Below are 22,391 nucleotides of genomic sequence, written 5' to 3'. Positions count from 1 at the left end.
TCTACCTATCCACCCATCTATCTATTCTCCACAATACTATATGGGTAATGCTATTTAGAGGAGTTTAAATTGACTACTTTGGAAGGCAAAGCATTTTTATTCCCTTAAACATACTTAAGTTCATTGCTCAAGTACAAAAGCAAGAAAAATAAAATAGGAAAAGACAAACTACAGGGTAGTAATATAATTCCACTTCTATTTCCACACAGCCAAATTCTAATTAATTCTACACATTTAAAAGTAAGGAATATATTCACCTGGATTTAACATACTTTAGTTTCAGTGCTTGGTCAGAATTTCATTAACATAGTTCCTTCTAGCAACATGTGTTTTAGCTGTATGGTAATCTCTTTAAAATATTAGTGAACTAAAACAATAACAAATTTTACATTAGAAAAATATTTTTCTTTTTAATACAAAATATTCCTTTATCTCAAAGATATTTTGCCTTCAAATATGCACATAATTACAAAATTAATGCTTGTATTTATGAGGAAGATCAATATGGGATGCTTCAAGTACACTATGCAAGGTTACAAGAAGGAAACACTTTGGTGTCCCTGCACCCTAATCTCTTCCAAATTATATTAATCTGACATTGTGTTGCTTAAATCTTTCCTACAAATGTGAAAGAATATTAACATTTTACGCTAACAATATCATAATATTCATCTATTTCATACACTTGACAAGTTTTTACTTTATAGATAGCACTAAAAACTCAGTAATTAAAGGGACCACAAGTAATTTATTGGCACAGTATATAGTCATTATATTGGAAAATAGGAATGATATGAGAAAAGATCAAATGTAAAACTACCTGTATGAAAAAAAATATGAAAGAAAAATAATTTCAAAACATAGTGATATATTATTCTAAGTCATTTATATTTTCAAGAAATTGAATTTAATTGTATTTTGCAATACCTGTCCTTGGGGTCCATGCCATGGGGCTGACTTTAATGTGCTTCTGCCTTCTAATAAGCAGTTTCCAAAATGTCAGGACTTAAGCTCTCTTGAACGAGATCTAAGACTGACCTATTTTAAGTCAAAATTCTACTACAAAGGGAAAAAATTGAGCAAGGATATAATGCACATAATTATTTTTAAATGCTAATTACTATGGTCAGATATTTTGCAAAATACTTTTAGTGAAAATTTAGTATTGAATTTAAATTTACAGTTATGTAAACAAACTGAAGAGGAAATGGGAAGAATAAAGGTGAAACTTTTATTAAATATGCATAATTTTTAATTGTTCCTCTTCCATTATTACAAAGACAGTCAATTATTAACAACCCAGACAAACTAAAGGGAACAATGGAATAGTTCATGCAGAAAGTAATACACAAATCTTTGAAATTTGGAATGAATTATATATATATATATATATATATCTGTCCCAATAATGTTACCACTTTTGCAATGAGTGGCACTTTGAGAATCTACCCCTTTTAAATGTGAATACAGAGAAGTTATTCCTGATGGGGCACTTACCAGTTAAAAACAGATAGGAAGAACATATAGGGTCTTTGCCTTGTAGCGTGCAAATTAGCATCTTATACATACTATCTACAAATAGAAAATCCAAGTTCAGATTTACCATACCGTTCTCTTGTGGCTTCTAGGTCTAGTTACTTGGAATTTCTTTTCACCAACAAACAACCAAGAATGAAAAGTTATTGCTGATCAGTTTTATTGATGATTATTAGTTATGTTTTATTTTGGCTGATGTTGAAATGGATTTGCATTTTAGATAAACAACCTTATTGACATTAAGAAACAGTAACTCAGAACCTTGAAGGATAACATCATAGCCTCAGTCTCTAAATTTCCTGTAATAATCAAAAGGGTGGAAAATCACCCCAAGAAAAATTAAGATTTTGGTATATATCCTCATAGGCAGATAGGTACAGTGGATAGAGCGCTGGGCTTGGATTTAGGAAGACTCATTTTCCTGAGTTCAAATTTGTTCTTAGACACTTATTAGCTGGGCGACCCTGGGCAAGTCACTTTTCCCTATTTGCATCAGTTTACTCATGTGCAAAATGAGCTGGAGAAGGAAATGGCAAACCACTCCAGTATCTTTGCCAAGAAAACCCCCAATGGGGTCACAAAGATATAGACATGACTGAAATAGCTGGAAAACTCATAGACAACATGATCTTTCTGGTGAAAATGCTAAAACAAGAATAATTAATAAAATTCATAAATTGCATAAATTTAAAAGTCAAAATTATGCTCCTTAAAATTAAAATAACTTAAATTAATGGAGATTGACATATCCTGAGGATATTTCAATAACAATAGCAAGAAAATGACATCTGAACATATAAAGATCAAGACATGGAATGCAAAAGATACTGGAGCTATAGAGAATGGAAAGTGAAAAGAAAATTCTCATGTTTATATATTTTGGAAAAAATGCAATTTTCTAGCAATCATGGTTATGGCAAGAAAGTGTAAATGATCATGGGTCTGGGAAATAATAGAAGAATAATGAAGTTCTTTCCATAGGCATAAAAGACAACAGAAGCAGTATTCATGTAGTCTAGACAATTTAAGAAGATGAAAAGAAAGAAAAAAGCTCATGATTGATTTTGTTTCCCCTCCTCTGGCTTAGTTAAAGCAAAATATTGTGGGGTTTTTTTTTTACTACTTTGCTTAGATATAGTTAAGCATTTTCACATTATTTTGTTCCTTTGGGGATCTGCTTCTCAGGAATATCATGTTTTGATACTCATCCCAGTGGTGGAAAGAATAATCTCAGTAAACACTAGGAAACAGCATTTGAAGAATTCTTGAAAATATTTCCATGCACACATTGCTTCTGAATTTGCTTTCTACATATTTCCTGAAGTACCAACTATTTCTCCTCCTGACAAAGGACATGTAAGAAGAGGTAATTTTCAGTCTCTAATATTCCTTTATATAGTATCAATAAAGAAAGTTGACCCACCTTTGAGCTACCAGTACCATTCTAAACAAATGTGAATCTATCTTACTTTTCAAGCCTGTTATCAACGGCATTTTAATAGACTTTCTCAAGGTAGTTCTAAATGATGCTAGAAAAACAATTTGATTTAGAGACCTTTCAAGGGAAAAAAATATTGAAATGGATAGTGGAGTGTGATTTATATATTGTAACTAGATCATTGATCATTCTATTGTATAACTAGTTGTGACACTACGTAGCTGTATAACCTTTGATGTTGAGACACGGCCTAGATCTTCCTTTTGTTCTATCGTCAGCAGAATTGAGGAGCTAAGGTATCATCTTCTCTGGTGTTCTTGATAACCCTGCACATACTTCAGGATCATTGTTATGTCCCCTCCTTATCCTTTCTTCACTAAAATGAGAAATTCTGATTTGAGTCTTACCTGTAAGGTTTTAGACTGAGTTCTTTTAATGGTCTTGTAGATCTAAATTTACTCCCTTTCTAATCTTTAGGCTTCCCCCTCCCCCTTTTCTACCTCCAAAACTTCCTGAACTCTAGAATCCCAAACCTGAAATGGGTATTTTAATTTGGAATAAAATTGTACAAAAAACCAAACAGAAAACAAACAAACAAACCAAACATCTACCAATGCAATTCAGCACTTTATCTCTAACCTGTGATCTTGGAGAATTGCCTAGATCCTTGGAAAGTTCAGCCCATGATCAATGTCAGTTTATGTCAGGGGTTGGAGTTAAAGCCAGGTTTCTCTGACTGAGAGGTCAGCTCTGTACCCACTATTGCTTCTTACAAGTGAAGCATGAACAAATATTTTTATTTTTCATAAATTTGTACTCACCCTGGAACATTTTGAAGGATTTTCCTTCCCATTTGATCCTGTTTTTACCTGCAAATCTGCATGCCATTAGGCTACAAGTACTGCTGCCCTCAAATTATACCCAGTATGGGCCCACTTGGTATAGTGATTTTTACTTAGGACATAAGATTTCAATTGATATAACTTTTTCAAGGATCAATCTTATCACAATCAAAGGAGGGATGATGCCTGAATCCATGGTGATATGACAATATATATGAACCATGATAAATCTCACTGAATTTTTAATGCAGTACATTCAGGTGTGGTTTTGCAGATTTACTTTCAAAGTTCCTTAAAAGATCCATGAGAGGTGAAATGGAAAGGAATGGCAGAGTATATTATATTTCTTTAAACCTATTATTTCCCCCTTACTCCCATATTTATTTTCCCCTCTGAACAAAGTGAGCAGGGATTAATTTCATTAAGTTTACATTTATCACTTCATTAATTACTCACCTCAGGCAGTTTAATAAACTTAAAAATGAAAAAATGCAAAGTGACATGGAAAATGCTTGAAGGAGAAAGACTGAATGCTTCACTAAAGAATAAGAGCTGAGAATACGGAAGCAGACATTTCTGACCAATACTGGGTTTTTATCTAACCAGAAAAGAAAAGTAACAGACAGTTTCCTCCATAGGTTCAATTTTCAGTAACGAAATACACATTTCTCAATTATACAAAGGACCCTAAACAACCCCTCGCCCACATTAATTTAGATGGAATTTGTAAAAATGGAAACAATGAAAGTATTAATGAACAACTAAGGTATACCTGGTAAAAGCATCTAGTTGTTATATGAAAAGAGGGAACATTGTACAAAAACAAATTATGAAAAATTTCTACTTTTTTTTCCCACTAAATTCAATTCATTTCCAGATAAATGAGTGGTTCTTCTCAGGATAGTTGGGACAGAAAAGAAAAGCAAAAATGCAGAATGAGTTATTTATATTTTAGAGATATATCATCAATCTTTGAAGTCAATGAAAACTTTGTACAAGCTGTTAAAATATAATTATATGCATATTAATGTATGAATTTGAATTAAATGGTTTATAGATTTTGAGATCATCACATTCTTTTTGCATGAGGCACCTAATTAATGAAATTACTAATTAATCTCTAAGAGCTAAAATAACATGCCTTTGAATTTATATAGTATTTTTTTGAGAGAAAGTAAACTTTGGTACCTCAACCAAAAAGCAGTAGTTGAAAATAATGTAAATGAAAAGAGAACTAAAAGAAAGTTAAGGGCTGAAGAATTTCAATAACAAATTTTGGTCACAAAATAAAGATAATGAAACATGTCTCCCTCATTTTGCTAGAGAGGTAGAAAAATGACTATGTGAGTTAAATGTTCCATACCTTGTGTTGTTGTTAAGTAATTTTTGCTTAACTGCTTTTCTTTGTTACAAGGGAGGGTCAAATTTCAAGGAGACATTCATAAATGACAGTCATGTAAAACTAAAAAAAATCAATAATTTTTATGTTTTTAAAGAAACAAATTTGTAGCAGAGTAAAAAAGAAATAAAAGCCAGTTTAGTGATCATATTACATGACTAAAAAACATACCCATAACTGGAATCCATGATCCAATACTTATCTTAATTCTTTTTCCCATGAAAATGTATGTGTTTTGTTGGTCTTTTCATATTGATAGATTTACATTATTATATTTGACCCTATAAGTTAAATTCATTCCATAATGATAACTTTAATTTACCTGAATATCTTTGAATATCATAGGGTCTTTATGGACATAAAGATGAATTAAATCCAAATAAATTCCCCATACTCATTTGCCCAAACTTTAAGATTCCTTTATTCAAGTTAAATAGTTCTGAAGATATCTCATATATTAAAATCTGTAAAGATTTTGAATTCCTTAAATAATTGAATGCATTCTTGTTTTAAAAGTTCTTGTTACAAGAAATTGCCAAAATCAAAAATTACCTCATAAACCATGTGACCTTATTGGTCAATACTCATAACCTAGCTCCTGTCATTATTTAAATCTATGTGTTTTCTTCTTACCAAATTGTGTATCTCAATAGGCAGTAGATAATCTAGAATGTATTTATACAGAGTTAAACATCTGGTTGAAAAATATAACTCCTAAATAATACAGATGCTTTGAAATAAGAAAATCATTATTTGTTATATTCAAAGCTTTAGTGTATACATTTCAGCACTTCTATATGCAGGATTAGCACATCTTCCTCTCTCCCTCCCTGTTCTCATTTCTGTTAAATGAGTCATTCCTGTCAGACTGTTGTTTCCTGCTGTCCAGGACTCCCCTTGTGGCATCCCACCCTCCTCATGAACCAGACTGTCCCCATTTCCTTCTCTTCTTATCAAAGCAAATCTGTATTGCCTATAATGAACCTACTCTATTAGTTACTCTGAAGGTGAATCCATATCACATTTCTAATGGTATTTAATGGCTATCACTATCAGTCTCCTTCCACTAAGTAAGCTATTCCCAAAATTAAATACTTGTATGTTTGTATTCCTAGAGAATGTTTTAAATGAAAGGAATTACTATGAGTATAGGAATTTCAATGACACTTGCAGGCTACTAGGGAAGACAGTTTGGTTAGATGGGCCTATCTGGGCTTTTCCTACGATACAATATAGCTACTCACCCTCTTCAATTACCTATACTTATGGATCGCCCCTTCCATATATTCTCAATACAACATTGGTTAGCTCAGTTGGTTCAAGTGTAGTGTTAATGAAGCCAAGGTCACAGGTTTGACCTCCATGTGAGCTAGATGGTCCTGTTTGTGTAATGTACCACTAAGTCCCATTTTACCTTTTTGCTTTTAGTTACAAGAGTGCCCAAGCAAGAGAGTATTGATAGATCATTGAAGATCCATTGAGGTCACTGGCAAATACCTCACTTGCACAATTGATGTTCCTTCAGTAATGACATTCATAGGTGAAGTACAGAGCACAATCTATAGGTATTAATTATACATCAAAAACATCCCCCCCCCAGTGTTAAAATGTAATATTGATATACATAGATACGTAGCTAGGAGAGTTTTGACTGTAGATGATAAATAATACAGAAATTAAAAATGAACAAATGATTTTTCAACTATTTGGAAAAAAGAGAATAATAAACTGTCAGTTTGTTGTTTGGTCATCTTTTTTCTTTCCCTCCAAAGCATTGCCAAGAAAAGACTTCAAATTCATTTTAATTAGTATGTCAAATATTCAGAAATTTGTGACTAATACAAAAAGTAGGAGCATTTCTAGTGAGCTCAGCTCTGACTCAAGAACAAAATAGAGAACTAAAAACTGGAGAGATTTATTAAATGTAAAGAGAAAGACAGAATGAATATTTAGAAAAACATTTCAATTTTCACAGTAAGTACAGAAAAGCCTTTGCCAAGAAACATAGGCAGAAAAACTTTTGAGAACTGAAATTAACCAATTTTGTTCATGTATGTTTTTTTTTCTGAAGGTTTGTCCTCCCTCCATTTCAGCTTTTAACGTTTTCTTACCCTTTTAAAAACTTCCCTCCTCTTCCCTGACTGCTTCTTTTCAGTTTTGTCACAAACATTCATTACACTGGCAGAGCAAACTTTACATTGACTGACTCCCCCTGAGATTTCTTAAGTACACTTCCCCCTCAAACAATTTGCCATGGAATCACTTCTTTTGCTCTATGTTACTATTGTCATCACTCCCTTCATTGCTCAGGAAGACATGGGGCTCTTTTTTTTTCACTTATGCCATTGCTTATTCCTCTACTGATACAATCAGCTCTTTAGAGCTGAAGACCCAAAAGTAGTTTGGGAAAGCAACTGTATATTCCCAAGCTTTCTTCCATGAGATGGCAATACATGGGAGAACCTACAAAAGGTTACTATTTCTTTATTTCCTTACCCAACTATGGGACCCCAAATCTGTTCTGAGTGCTATTTCTAGTTGTCTAGGGAAGTTGAGTGGGTATGAATGACCACCCACGGTCTGCTCAATTACTTAATTTTATCTCTGTTTCTAAACTTGAAGCTTTAGAAAGAGAACACATAATTCTTTCAGAATTAAGCAGACTTGTTTTGTTTGGAATGATCCACATTTCTCTTATACATAGGTTGTTTTCAGATTTTCACCAATTCAAAACCTACTCATGTGTAAGCATAGACGTTCTTAGATCCTAACAGCTTGATAGAACTCCTGAGATTGTCTAATATTCTAGCAGAAAATAGTTTAGGTAATAGACTGCTATGCCTTAATCTGCCCATCTAGTGAGAGCACTGTGCTTCTGGCAAACAATAAAATGGCTGCCTGTTTCCTTAGCCAGTATTATCCTGCTCCTGGTATCTGTCTACCACACTGGCACAGAACCTTATTTATTATATGAACTGTGGAAATTGATTCGGTAAGAGACATTGGGATACGTTATTTCCTCCATTGACTTCTGATCAAGCAATTACTCCTAAAATCCAGGAACTAGAATCAGAATGATTAGGGCAGATTTTTATAGTTGCATTCCTCTCTTACTTCTACTTATATAGCTTCATTTCAGAATCTTGTGTTGCAGGAGCTAAATGCTGAGAATTTTGTTTACTTCCTTTCATTTAAGAAGCAGAGTTGAATTAATGTCCTCTAAAAAGGATAAATAATATTCTGCCGCTGCTATTTTGTGAACCATAACCAGCGTATCCTTCTTGTACTTAAATTTCTTACCAGTTATTTATCTCTATGTAAACAAATGTTATGCTTTATTAAAGAAATACAGAAATGTGTTATCTGTATTTTTGGGGGGCATGAAATAATTTAAATATTTTCTTAATTCCTTCTTAATAGCAGGAAGTACACAAATCATAGTTTGTATTTGTGTTTCTCTCTCTCTTTTACTAAAAGACATGTCCTTTTGTTATTACGTCTTAGAACAACATTCCTCCACTAAATTCTGATTCCAATGCTTTGTTATATCCTGAAGATGATCCTGGATTCTTGAAGATGATAATGAAAATCCTCAAATATCCAGCTGTATGGAGATTTAAATTTTTGTGGGCTTCTTGGAAGCTATTCAAAAGAAGACAACTCATGGTCTCTATCAACATTTAAGGAAAACTATCAAATACCTTATGGTAATTCAAAAAGTAATTTTAAAAATCCAAAATGGAGGTTAAGTTTAAGGAATAATAGATAAACTATTCTTGGGAATTGCATGTCTTAATTCAGAGGATTCAATGAATTTTTCATGAAACTAGGAAGCACAATTATATTTAGCCACAGCTAAATCCTTTGGAGGGGGAAGAGTTACTCCATGATGGCAACAATGGGAAATGAAAAGTGAGGTGGGGTAACAGTCCATTAGATGTGTACCTTAAGTATACCACCTGAAAAATACTGGGCCTCTTACTTTTTTTTTTAACTACATGGGAAAAAGAGAAACTCTTCCCTCTTGCCAGTCCTGAATTATTTGATTACTTATGGCTGTGTAGTAGAACTGGTTGCTGAATACTTAGAATTTCTGGGATTGGGTGGTGGAGAGAGGTAGAAATAGGGAATGTGAGGGTTAGATACATTGGAATCACATTTCTTGTATCTGATTATGATTATGTAGGTCAATACTAAAACAATATCAAAATAGTATTTTTCCCCTACACTTAACTTTGAATGAACTTAGAAAAGAATTTACAAAGAAAAATCCTATTATCTACCCATGAAACACTACCCTAGGAATAGTAATCTGCTGAGATAAGAGAAGATAAAGAGTCCTCCTAATTTTCCTAAGTCCAGGATATCTGAGGAGAGTTGTAGCTCATTTTCCAAAGGAAGGTACTTGTGACAAGGGTTCACCATCCACTACAGAATCAGTCTGAAGAGCATATGAAGCATACTAGATGTGAAGAAAGAAAAAAAATATCATGGAATTTCTTGAAGGAGTCCAAACCCTATTATTGCTATTCAGTCTTTTGACCAGATCTACTTGTGTTATTTTGCATTCACTTTCCTTCTAGCTTGGAGATCTTTCCCACCATGAATTTTGCCCAGTGCCTTATAACTAATTTCTGCATTGTTCTACTTTTACTACTCTAAATTAGCAATGGAGTCACCTCATTAAGTACTCTATTGCAAAAAACCAAATCCACCCCATCCCCTTCCAATAGTGACACATTCATACCATGCTACATACAGTAATATATAACAATGGCTCAGAATCCAGTAGTTTAGGAATGAAATAAAGATACTTTATTTATTACACAGGCACTTAGATATTGACATGCCCAACACATCTGATAGTACACTTAACAACTACCAAAACAAGAGTGGAAAATGTCTGCTTGTAGTATCAAGATAGAACTTTCACCATGTAAATGTGAGTGAGTGCATTAACAATTTTTTTCCTCTAGGAAAGCTTGAGAATCCACTGAACCAAAAGCAAAACACTTGAGATAGTATGCAAGAATAACCAAGTTAAGTTCCAATGGGGAGGCTAGTAGTTGTGAGCAATTCAAGCTTTGTCACAATGCAACAAATCATGCTTGAACAGATTAGGTTAGTTGCATGCATTTCATTCTGCAATAAGAACACAAGTTGACCTATTTTTTTCCCAACAAAAGTCAGAGACCCAATGTGTGGAAAAGTACAAATGACTGTTGTCAACATATCAGCACAGTGGTCTTGGGACTTACATAATGGTGATGTGATCCTGATACACTAGGCCTGCAATAGCCCACTGAAGGAGGGGGGCAAAGATGTTTAAAACCCAATCTGGACACAACAAAGGTGGGGCACTTTAAAGTGGGGGAGAGGGGCTCTTGCTGTGTGCAGCGTCTTTCTGCTCACCTCCTTCAGGCTTGACGGGTCCATCGGACATCACCTTCCTGAGAGCCAGCTGGCTTGGGTCTTTGTTGTCATTGGCTGGTGGAGGCAGATTGTCAGACTGAGTTCTTTGAATTGGGAGGACTCCTGCTATGCTGTGTCTGTGCTGTTTCCTGGTGTGATTAGACTGACCGCTTTTATGTGCTGCTGTGGCAGTGTGAGTGAAATGGAAACCCACAGTATGTATCCTCAGATGGAACTGGCTTAAATGTTAGTCATGCAAACACAAGTGGGGTTTTTTTTTCTTCTATTTAAATAAGTCGTGTGCTCAAACGCCAAAAAAGACACCACATGCACAGCACTGAAAGGGATTAAAACTGGCTGTTTCTTTAATAACGATGGAAAGGCAAAGCAACTACTTTTTCTCACTTTTTGCATAATGCCTCTGGGAACTCACAGTGCACCAACAAATATGACAATGCCACGATGCCACACTTAGTCTAGTCAGTTGTTATATCAATGTTTTTGGTGCCTAACCTAAGCACTTTAGTTTAGATTCAAATTGGATTATAGAGTGCAGTGACTAGGAATAAGTGGCTATTAGTCCTTAATCTATTTATTGTGCTGGAGGAATCGTATTTCAAATTTCAAGGAAAGAACAGAGGTAACAAAAAAACTACCCTGTACTATCATTTTATGTTACAGAAAATGAAATCCAACAGAGTAGACTCATTTGTGCTCCATAATGAAAAGGCTGTGTTGCCCTACCATTTTTCATTATGAGAATGATTGATAATATCATTAGGCCAAAGTAAAAGTTTCTGTTCCTAAACTTTTTGAAAGATTGGACAGTATAGCACACAGACAGATATCACATATTACATTTATACAATTGAGGCTGACACAGTGTTATTCAGTATTGACGGGAAGCTTCTTTATTCTTCTGAGTTTTAAGTTTGAAGTCCTTCCAAATCTATTAACTGCTTTTCTCTACTGAATATCCTTTTTGCATGAGCTGGAAGGGACTTCTGAGATCACTTAACCCAATACCCTCTTTTTACAGTTGAGAAAACCGAGGCTTCTGTAGAAGTTAAGTGACTTGCCCAAGGTCACACAAGCAATATGGTAGGCTTTGTACCCAAGACCTTTGACCTTAAATCCAGCACCTTTTCCCACTGCACCATACTCTTTCATTATGTCAGAAGTGACTTATTGACAATCTACTCTACATAGCTAGTATGGATGCCCAGAATAATACCCAGAACACTAGCCGCTGTCGGAAGTTTCATGAATGCATTCTATCTAATATACGAGATATTTAAGAACATGAAAATGATGCACATTTTCCCCCCTGAAAACATCACATTCACAAATATCAAACACCATTAACCAGGTTGGATGGATGATGGAAAGGATGGAGAAACAGCCAGTTTTACTGCCGTCTATTAAAAAAAAAATTAAAAAAAATAAATAGAAAGGAATACGGTTAGGTACTTATATTGTTTTTTTTTAACATACATGAAGGGACAGAAAACAGTGATCAGGGACACGGGAGTTGGAGGAGCAAGATGATAAAGCAAACAGGAAGAGACAGCAGGAAAAGAAAGGCAACAGATAAACATTAAGCTGCCATGCTGAGGAATTTATTTGCGTCTTTTACTTGGTTGAAGGCGAAGCTGTTGCACAGCTGCTTCTGCGGCTGCTATGGCGGCCCCTGCATCTTCAAGGTGGGTCTGAGTGACGCTGGTCTTGCTTTGGCTGCGTGAGGGTCCGTGAGAGCGAAGATGGCCTTCGGAGGATGATTTTGAGCTCCCGGGACTACTATGGGATTTTTCAATTGTAGGTACCTGCATATCTGGGAACAAAAAGATTAAACATCAAAAGTATATTTGCTTTAAGAATCCTTTCTTTTTGTCAAGTTTTTTTTTAATTTTATTTCCAGCCAATTCGAGAATGTTAAAACTTTAGACAGCACACTTCAAAACAGTGTGTAAGTGGATAAAAGTCAACATACCAGTAAGCAACTATTCTTATGCTTTATTTCTAGTGAGGATATAGAAGGAGGCAGCAGGATTAAAATGTTGAAGGAAGGCTTTAAGTTAGATATTATGAAGTCCTAAACCAAAGTAGTACAATACCATGACATATCAATGTAGAATGCTTATGTCATCTAAGGTGATTGTAGAGATATCTATTACTCGATGAACAATTTTGGGTAGTACATTGATAGCTAATTTTATCTATGATCTGAATGCATTGCTAATAAATTGTAGGGGTTAACTAGATCACTTTCCTTTTTTTTTTTGCTTTTTGGAGGGGGAAGGCAGGGCAATTGGGATTAAGTGACTTGCCCAAGGTCACACAGTGAGCTTCTGTGTTAAGTGTCTGAGGTTGGATTTGAACTCAGGTCCTCCTGACTTCAGGGTCAGTGTGCCACCTAGCTGTGCCAAGATTAATTTTGAAGGTAAATTCCACTTTTATGTAACTCTGAAGATGGATATGTAATATACTGAATGTCAAAATGTTCAAGGGCAGAATGATAATTTGGAGTCTAAAAATAATCTCATTCTAGGCAATAATTTACCACCAAAATTTATACATATAGGCATGAATTAATTTCCTAGTTCCTAGGCACACTAAAACTCATTTTTTTTATTTCTTGTTCTTCTTTTTTTGCTTTTTGGAGGGCAATTGGGGTTAAGTGACTTGCCCAAGGTCACATAGCTATTTTTTGTTGTTGTTGTTAAGTGGTCTGAGGCCGGACTTGAACTCAGGCTCTCTTGACTCCAAGGCTGGTGTTCCATTCATTGTGCCACCTAGACACCCCAATACAAGGTAACTTTGTTTTATTTTTGGAGTGCAATTGAGGTTAAATGATTTGCCCAAGGTCACACGGTGAGTTTTTGTGTTAAGTGTCTGAGGCTGAATTTGAACTCAGATTCTCCTGACTCCAGGGTCAGTGCTCTATTCACGGCACCTCCTAGCTGTGCCAAGATTACTTTTGAAGGTAAATTCCACTTTTATATAACTCTAAAGATGGCTATGTAATATACTTAATGTCAAAATGTTCAAGGGTAGAATGATAATTTGGCGAGTAAGAGCACCAGCCCCAGAGTTGGGATGTCCTGGGGATCGAATCTGGGCTCAGATACTTAGCACCACACCCAGAAATAACTGGCTGTGTAACCTTGAGCGAGTTACTTAACCCCAATTGCTTAAAAAAAAATTTTAAAAAAGAATGATAATTTGGAATCTACAAATAATATCATTCTAGGCAATAATTTACCACCAAAATTTATACATATAAGCATGAATTAATTTTCTAATTCTTAGGCACACTAAAACTCATTTTTTTTATTTCTTCTGTGAACAAAGGATGAAAAAGAAACTATAATGGAGTTATCGAGCTTTATTGCAATTAATAACCTAATTGTCATAAATAAAGGGGTCTGGTTCAATGGGTACCATGTTCCTCAGAAATTGCATAGATGCATTAACTATTTCAGGAACAAATTTATATGTCAATATATCTCAAATGGAGTAAACTAAAACTAAATTTGTTATAATATTCATATACTCAGAAACTATTCTTATTAAAATGTGATAGCCTTACTGGAACATGTTGCATCATAGAAATGCATATTTTGAAGAACAATAAATGGACATGCACCAGTATATACAAAATATATTCTATTTGAAATGTTTCCTACCCTTGGATGGATCAGGGAAGATTCCATGACTTCTGCTTTTGATGACAGATGGTTTTGGAGACTGTTGACTGCTCTGACTAGAATGGGACTTTCCATGGTCAATGCTTTCTGTCTGTTCTTTGAGAGGATACCATCGAGGGGTGTTGTCAAGGTGAGAAGTGCTAGATAATTCAATCAATACCTAAAGAACAGAAAGATAATGATAAAGCTACAAATCATTTATACTCTTTAAGCTAACATTTTTTGAAAAGTATAAGCCAAAGTATATTTGACGATACATGTGCATACACATATATATTATTTTCTTCTCTACTCGGAAAATTCTAATAGAAAATGGATTTTTATTGGTATATTGCACAGATTTTTAAAAGTTAATTTAAAATAATTATTCAACATTGTATTCTACCTATAAACTATGCAGAAAATTCTCACCATGATCTAAATTACATGCACGAAAATGTATGAATTTTTAGAAGAGGTTTATTCTTATTGCCTTATATTTTGTAATTTATATAAAATAATTTTCATTTTAATACATTATATTCCTTAGTGACAAATGCATCAGATAGACTGCATTCCCCCCTATTGTGTATCAAATGATATTACTATTTCTACCCTTGAATGTATTGGATATAGTTACTATTTCCAAGTATTTGCTCATGTTTTCTGCCCAAAGCATTGTTAAACAAAACAAATGTATACTATAATTACTGTGGAAGTAGATAATTGTGTGTAGAATGCACACATGTATATACATATATATGTAGACCTGCCATCTATACAAGCATTCTTATATATTATAATAACAAACATATGTATACATACATGACTATATGTTCGACTTGTCTATCTGTCATTGTAGTGTAATGGATAAAGAAAATTAGTCTGAAAGACCTAAGTTCATTCAGATTTGGTCTCTGAAATATATTGGGCCTGTGGTTATGTGCAGGTCACTTAATCCCAGTTACTGTGCTAAAAGTATAAATTGCCAAGAAAGCTTGGATATGCATTTGAAGAAGAAATTTCTCAAACTCCCTAAACTGGTTAAATTGCTCCACTACATTTCAGCATTACTTAGGGAGCAACTTTTTTTTTCTTAGAAAATGGTATTAATTTATCCTGTTGCATCTAGTTTCTTCTAGTAATCCATGGATCCATAATTTCACTAATATAGATATTCTCTCCATCAATGCAGATGCCAACCCTTCCCATGTACCTCTTGTTCATATTGTCCCATAAGTCCTCATGAGCATTTTTGCCAAATATCCTAGGGATTTTGCTTTAGTGCTTTTGACAATGCTGGCATAAGCAGTTTGAAATATGGGGTATCCATCAGAGCTCCCATTTTCTTGATATATGTTCAGCAATTCTTTTTTTGTCATACATTTCTTGGTGTCATTGGTTAAACCAAGGATATCAAATCATAAATGGGGACCACTAACTAAACCATAAATAAGGATTCCTGTCTACTATATATTATATACTTATAAAAGTACATATTAACATTATCTGTTCTTTTGTATTTTTATTTATCTTGTCAAATATTTCCCAATCACACTTTACTCTGACTCAGGCCTCAGTGGAGAATGTTGTAGCATGCAGACAATGTGTTTGATATCTCTTCTGTCCAATTCCACATTTGGAATGTTCTGTGGATTGTTCATATCCATCATTTCTCTCTCTCTCTCTCTCTCACCCATTAAGTCATTTATTCTTCAGCTGTTTTGGTCATGACCCCATTTGGTGTTTTCTTGGCAAAGATATTGCAGTGGTTTGCCATTTCCTTTTCCAGCCCCTTTTACAAATTAGGAACTGAGACAAATAAGTGAAGTGATTTACCCAGAGTCACCCAGCTAGTGTCTGTGGCAGATTTGAACTCAGGCAGATGAGTCTTGCTGACTCCAGGCCTGGTACTCTATCCACTGTGCCACCTAGCTGCCCTCTTTTATATTATACTCAGCTATAATTCTTCAAAAAGGGGCAGTAAAATGACACACTGTCATAGACCATTACCAGAAGAATATCAGTGTTAAACATAAAAGCCTTTGTTTCAAAAAGCTTGACATTTTAAAGCAATAACTGTAATTTCTCCTTCTCTTGTTCAATTTTTGGCCTAGCTAATTGTCCCTTTAAAGTATCTAAGATAATGGATGAGCTCCATGAGTTTCCATGAGGCCATTCCTTATCCTTCCTGCTACTAACGCCTTTTTTCTGACATTAACTTTCTATTTACTTTGAATATATCTTGTATCCATAGTTACATGAATGTCATCTCCCCTATTAGAATTTGAGCTCTTTGAGGCCAGGGACTATGTTTTGCTTCTTCTCCTCTATCCCCCATCTCCAGGGCTTAGCATATATTAAGTGCTTAATAATACCTATTAATTAACTGTGTTGTCCAAAGAGTGATATGCAATTGAACAGACAACAGGTATTTTTCATCCCCTCAGATTTTCCTGGCTTTTTCCTTGTATGGTGGTTATATTAAGGATTTTTTTTAATGACTAAAGATCCCATTTAGGAATATTTGTAATGTTTTGGGATGTGATGCAATCAGTACATTATCATTATAGGAGCATCTGAAGGTCCTCATCACCTGTAAGAAATCTCTTTGGACCTTTTGTCTCTAAGAATTCCCTTGTTTTCTTCAAGACTCAGCTCACATACCACTTTCTATATGAAACCTCCCTCCCCCACTCTCAGATAAAAATTATCTCTTCTGGTTGGGTTTATTAATTATCTACTCTACCTATTTGACTTAGCTTGTCTAGAAATTTGAGAAGTTTGTTAATGAACAAGCACACTGGCACTTTTGGTCCTTCTGGATTTTTATGTCCTTCCCTAATCAAGATCAACCTATATCTGCTTTGTACATGTATTGTGTATATGTTCTCACTCCAGTTAGAATATAAGCTCCTTGAGAGAAGGCACCTTTTCACTTTGGACTTTGGATCTCCAATGCATAGTATATAGTAGGGACTTAATAGCTTCTTCATTGGTGTGCTGATTGATTCATTTTCTCTATGCCTGTGATATCATCCCTCTTCTAAAGAGCTTGATAATCTAGCCCTCCCACATCTACCAATCATGTCAGCTCCAGTTTGGATTTCCTCAGAATATAAAAAAAAATCTAGGGCAGATGCTTTTCCCATCTTTGTTTTCTTCTGTGCTATGTCCATTTTGTGCTGTATCTACCTTCTTAAAACTATTTTGATTCATTGCTTTTGTGTGTGCTTACTCAAGAATAAGTTTTTCAATTTTCAAATTCAACTATCTCAGATGAACAGAGTAGATTATCATTTAAGATAAGAATTACAAGAATATCCAAGAGCACAAATTTTCAGTGCATTTTAAGTAAAATGTTTTTTTCAATAATTAAAGTGACAGTAACAATAATTAACATTTATATAGCACTTAGTGCTAGGCATAATCCTAAGTACTTCATAAATGTTATCTCATTTGATCTTCACTATAGCCCAGGGAAGTAGTTGCTATTAACTCCATTTTATAGATAAAGAAATTGGCATAAAGAGAGTAATCTTACTTTTTAGTATCACAGTGAGGCCATATCTGAACTCAGGTCTTCTTAATTTCAGACCCAGTGTTCTATCCATGACTCTACTTAGAAGACCTGTGACTTTCTTAATGCATTTAATCACTTTTTGATTCATGAGACAGACTCCTGAAATACCCTGGGCTTAAAAAAACAACCACCTTGTTTTCAATCCTTTGGTTATGATCCTTCCCTAACATAACCATTTGGTCCTTGCACAAAAGTCATTGGCGAGAAGTTGTCATATCTATAGTCACCTGAGAACTCAGGGTAGGTTTGGAGGGAAATCAGTAAAATTTTAATACATTAGCTATTGGTAGGTAATCATTAAATATGAATACAATTTCCATAATTAGAGTACATATTACTTTCTCTATCATATTTAATTTTGAGAAATTTCTTCACAAAAGAAGATGCCAGATGGCAAAGTGAATAGCCATTTCTATAGCTGCTATGAAAGTGGCATGTGAATCCATAATATTAAAGTAAAATGGAAAAAAAGCATAATTATCTAAGGGATTTAACCATAAAAATAGTTTGCTTAAAAGATGTTAAAAAAGAAACAAGGACCACACCTTTACCATCAGACATATCAGAAAATTGATCCTAAAGTCTAAAGTAATCTTTTGTTTACAAGGGCACAAAGAGTGAAACTTACCTCACCAAGAAAGTCATTGGAAGAGAATCTATCATAATCCCAGACTGTCACTTCCAGTGTTTTCTTCTTGAGCTATGGTTTAAATCAAAATGTAATTAACCCCAATTTCCATCATGCACTTCTTATTTCAGCCACACAATAGACTCTATTTATTATCACTTGCTTGTACTCCTTTGCAATATGACAGGAAGGCAATTTTCATTTCTCTGTAATAACCTTGATCTTGGAAAAATTACATCTCAAGCCAGATGGGCTTATATTTGACAATACATTAAATTTCAATGACTTTTGTAAGGGTATCTAGATTTTGGCTAAGTTGGTTAAATTGTCAACCATGCAAAATATTAGGATTACTGACATTGATAATTTAACACCTTTTTTTTCTGAAGGAATATCTTTAATTCAAGTCAACATTCATTTAATTTTTAAACCAAATATATATATATATATATATATATATATGTATGTGTATGTATTTATATCTTAGTGTCCTACTTCGGAGGGGACTTTCAGTGCCCACTTTTTTAGATCTTCCTTGAATTTCTAAAAACTAAAAATATTCCTGATGCAAAAAATGGTTTTAAATCTTAGTAATCAGTGTCTTGGAGATTCAGAGGGTCCCTCAGTCCCCTCCCACTTACAAATTCAGTCTGTCCTTTAGAAGGACATTACTGATGATGAGATTGCATTGAAAGGGTCAAACTCCAACTCAGGCCTGAATTGACTTAATCTGCTAAGGTTTAGGCCAAGACACATTCTTCTGCCTAGAAAGCACAAGACTGGGAGTAGTCTGGTATGAGGGGGGACTGGTCTGATAGAATGGCTATTTCCTCTCATTCCTGAGGCAATATGATGACTGGTGATATCAGTCTCAGTGGAAAAGGTATTATACCAAGATAAAGTGACCTAAGTCACCTACTCAAGACCTCATTTTAATACAGTCAACCTCCCAGTGTGTTGACCAGAGTTGATTGGCACCTCTTGGAAACACCTACTCTTCAAAGGGCATATAACCCTATATCCCTAAATCAAGCCAGTTGTGAACTGGTCCTCTTAGGGGGGCCCATTTTTGGACTGCACTCCATGCAATGCATGCAATCAGCTGGTGAGAGAATTAAACATGGGCACACACACACCCTAATATCCTTTGTCTCTTTCTTAGAACAGACTTTTTAAAATTGGGGTTCAACACTGAGTACATCAGGAGTATACTACATAGAATACTAGCTTTATTTCAAAGACAAACTTTGAGTTTTTGACATTAGGATAATAGGATCTTGAGATAATAAATCCTGAGCTTGAAGGAACCAAAGTTGTCATCTACTTAAAACATTTCCTTTTGCAAAGAAGAAAACTTAAGGCCAGACACTAAATATCAGAGGTGAAATTAGAACATATGTCCTATTTATTGAAATATGCTAATATTTCCTATATCATGACTATATATAGAGATAACATAATTACTAGAACCTGTTTAGGATAGATGATGACCTGAATTTGGCACCCAGGTCAAAGACAAGAAACAATTGCTTATTTCCCTGCTTTTCTTGCAAACTCTCAATTTCTATCATACTTCAGAAAGCTAACCCCTGCAATTAATTTTTTAAAAACTTTACTATTGTCTTTTTTCCTTTTGAAGAATATTTTGATGTTACCAATAGCTTATATAATTCATTCATTAGGAGAGGCATAAATAACTTTAGATGTAGAAAAAAAGTATTCATGAAAAGGGGAAATTTATAGCATTATCAGCTCGTTTATATTATGGATCCTATTTTAGGAAGAACATTTTATTCAACAAAACAGTGATTTATTTTTTCTAGTGGATCTGTGAGTTACATGAAGAGTCAAAGCTGGGAATTTTATCAAAACAGCAAAATTGAATTACCGATCATTTAAAAAAATCAATAACTTAAATCTTTCAAAAAAGTTATTTTTCAGGATAGATAAAACTTTTATATCACAATTTTGGTGGAAGAAATCTGCATAGTACAGCACATTTTTAACCCTTTTTGTGTAATGGACTCTTTTTTTTTTTTGCTTTTTGGAGGGGGGAAAGCAGGGCAATTGTGGTTAAGTGACTTGCCCAATGTCACATGGCTAGTAAATGTTAAGTGTCTGAGGCTGGATTTGAACTCAGGTCCTCCTGACTCTAGGGCAGGTACTCTATGCACTGCACCACTGAACTGCCCCTGTGTCATGGACTCTTAGGAGTTTGACAAAATCCATAGACACTTTTTCAAATATGTTTAACAAAAAAAAAATGTTCAGGATTTCAAAAGAAACCAATTATATTGAAAATATTTATCAGAATATATTTTTTAAGTTTGCAAAATCCAATTTGAGCTCCAGATGCAACTGACTTATACATAGTCATGGTAAAATTAAATGAAAATTGAATATTATTCTCATAAATGAGAAAGCTTAGGCACCTATAACTAGCCATTTGAAAGTATAATTATTAATAAGTTTGGGGGGGGGGACTGATACTAAAGCAGAACTGATTACATGGGATGCATTGCTTTCAGTTTCTCCCTATAAAATGCAGCAACTGTTTACTGATTAGAACATCTGTTCTTGATATACCACAGTGATCCTCTTACTGTTCTATTAATAGGGATTTTTTTCTGCCTGCATTTAAGTTTTTATACTGTCAATTATTGTCTTGTATTCATGCAAATTTTATGAAATGCAGATTTCTCTAAATTGTCTAAAAGGAAATCCAGATTAGATGCAGCCTGCTGTAACTTTGCAGACAGTCACTAGGCTGAGCTGAAAACTAGGCTGGTTCTCTAGCATACAAACACTGCCTATCTTATTCATTTTACTTTCTGTGTACAGGCAGGCCTCAATCATAGTGAAGAAAGACATGTTTCTGAAAAATATCTAAAGGGCATACTTCTATATTGAATACCATTTTCTCTTTTTAGTGCCTCATAAAAATCAAACTATGTCATTTTTTACAAAAAAAAAAATGTCCTCAAGATAGAATAAAAGTGGACCAAGCTATCGAGGTCACAGAATTTTTATTCTCTTCACTAAGGTGAATGGAAATCCCAGGCTATCTCCAAAGAATTTGCCTAGGGTCTTCGTTGTGATGCTGCCTGACAAATTGTCCTGTTTGGTTTTTGCTACAGCTTTCTCCCTATAATCAATCCCCTTGGGCAACTTTCTTTCATTGGTTTTCTCTTTATGGTTCTTTCATTCTATTCCATAGTTCTTTGTTGGCCAACTCAAAAATATTATTTTTGTCCACTGAAGCAAAATAATAACAAAGGCAACATAAGATGGGGTGACTTTGAATATTAGTGATGATACAAATATAGTTCATTTATCACATATAGAAGGTATTTCACCTAACTGTATTTCTCCAGATAAGTGAATTTTATCTTTTTAGGCTAGGCATTCTTATCCGGTGTTCATGAAAATAATTTTTTTATAGTAATTTTATTTCAATTTCCTTTGTAATCCTATATATTTTATTTTATGCATTTAAAAACAATATTCTCAAAAGTATTCTACCAGACTGCTTTGTCTAGGAAATAGAGTTAGTAACCTCTGTTTTAATTGTTAATTTTTACTTTATGTAAATAGGTTTAACAATATGTCATATCATTTTTTGCCTTCTTAAGTTGAAGATACCAAGTATAAGTTGTTTCTTTGACTAATAATATTCAATACGAATATTAATTTTTTTGTTGAAATATTTAGTATTCAAGTCTAAGATTCTATTTGGGTTCCAATAGAGTTCATCAACTAACCTGAATATTATAGTCCTAGTTGCTATGGGCACTGAAATTTTAATTTATTTGTCCCAGAGTTATATAACCAGTATGTGTCAGAAGCAAGACTTGAATTCAAGTCTTC

At 34.2% G+C, this 22,391-nt stretch overlaps 1 protein-coding gene across 1 annotated transcript in view; it reads right to left on the bottom strand.

Moving 5' to 3' along the window:
- LOC138176022 (protein piccolo-like) overlaps nucleotides 1-22,391 on the bottom strand; it is a 591,004-nt gene that overhangs the window by 98,815 nt on the left and 469,798 nt on the right. Inside the window, exons 18-21 of the mRNA XM_069106747.1 lie at nucleotides 18,525-18,596; nucleotides 14,314-14,494; nucleotides 12,264-12,458; nucleotides 10,628-10,810 (exon numbers count right to left, since the gene is read on the bottom strand). Of these exons, the coding sequence (XP_068962848.1) occupies nucleotides 10,628-10,810; nucleotides 12,264-12,458; nucleotides 14,314-14,494; nucleotides 18,525-18,596 (631 nt within the window). The remainder of the gene's footprint in view (nucleotides 1-10,627; nucleotides 10,811-12,263; nucleotides 12,459-14,313; nucleotides 14,495-18,524; nucleotides 18,597-22,391) is intronic.

Source organism: Petaurus breviceps, unplaced genomic scaffold (assembly GCF_028583685.1).
Source record: "Petaurus breviceps papuanus isolate PSGF00001 unplaced genomic scaffold, PetGlider_PUasm1.0 80, whole genome shotgun sequence".
Classification (NCBI taxonomy): Eukaryota; Metazoa; Chordata; class Mammalia; order Diprotodontia; family Petauridae; genus Petaurus; species Petaurus breviceps.
Note: the sequence above shows the minus strand (reverse complement) of the source record. Positions and strands in the feature narration are given on the sequence as shown.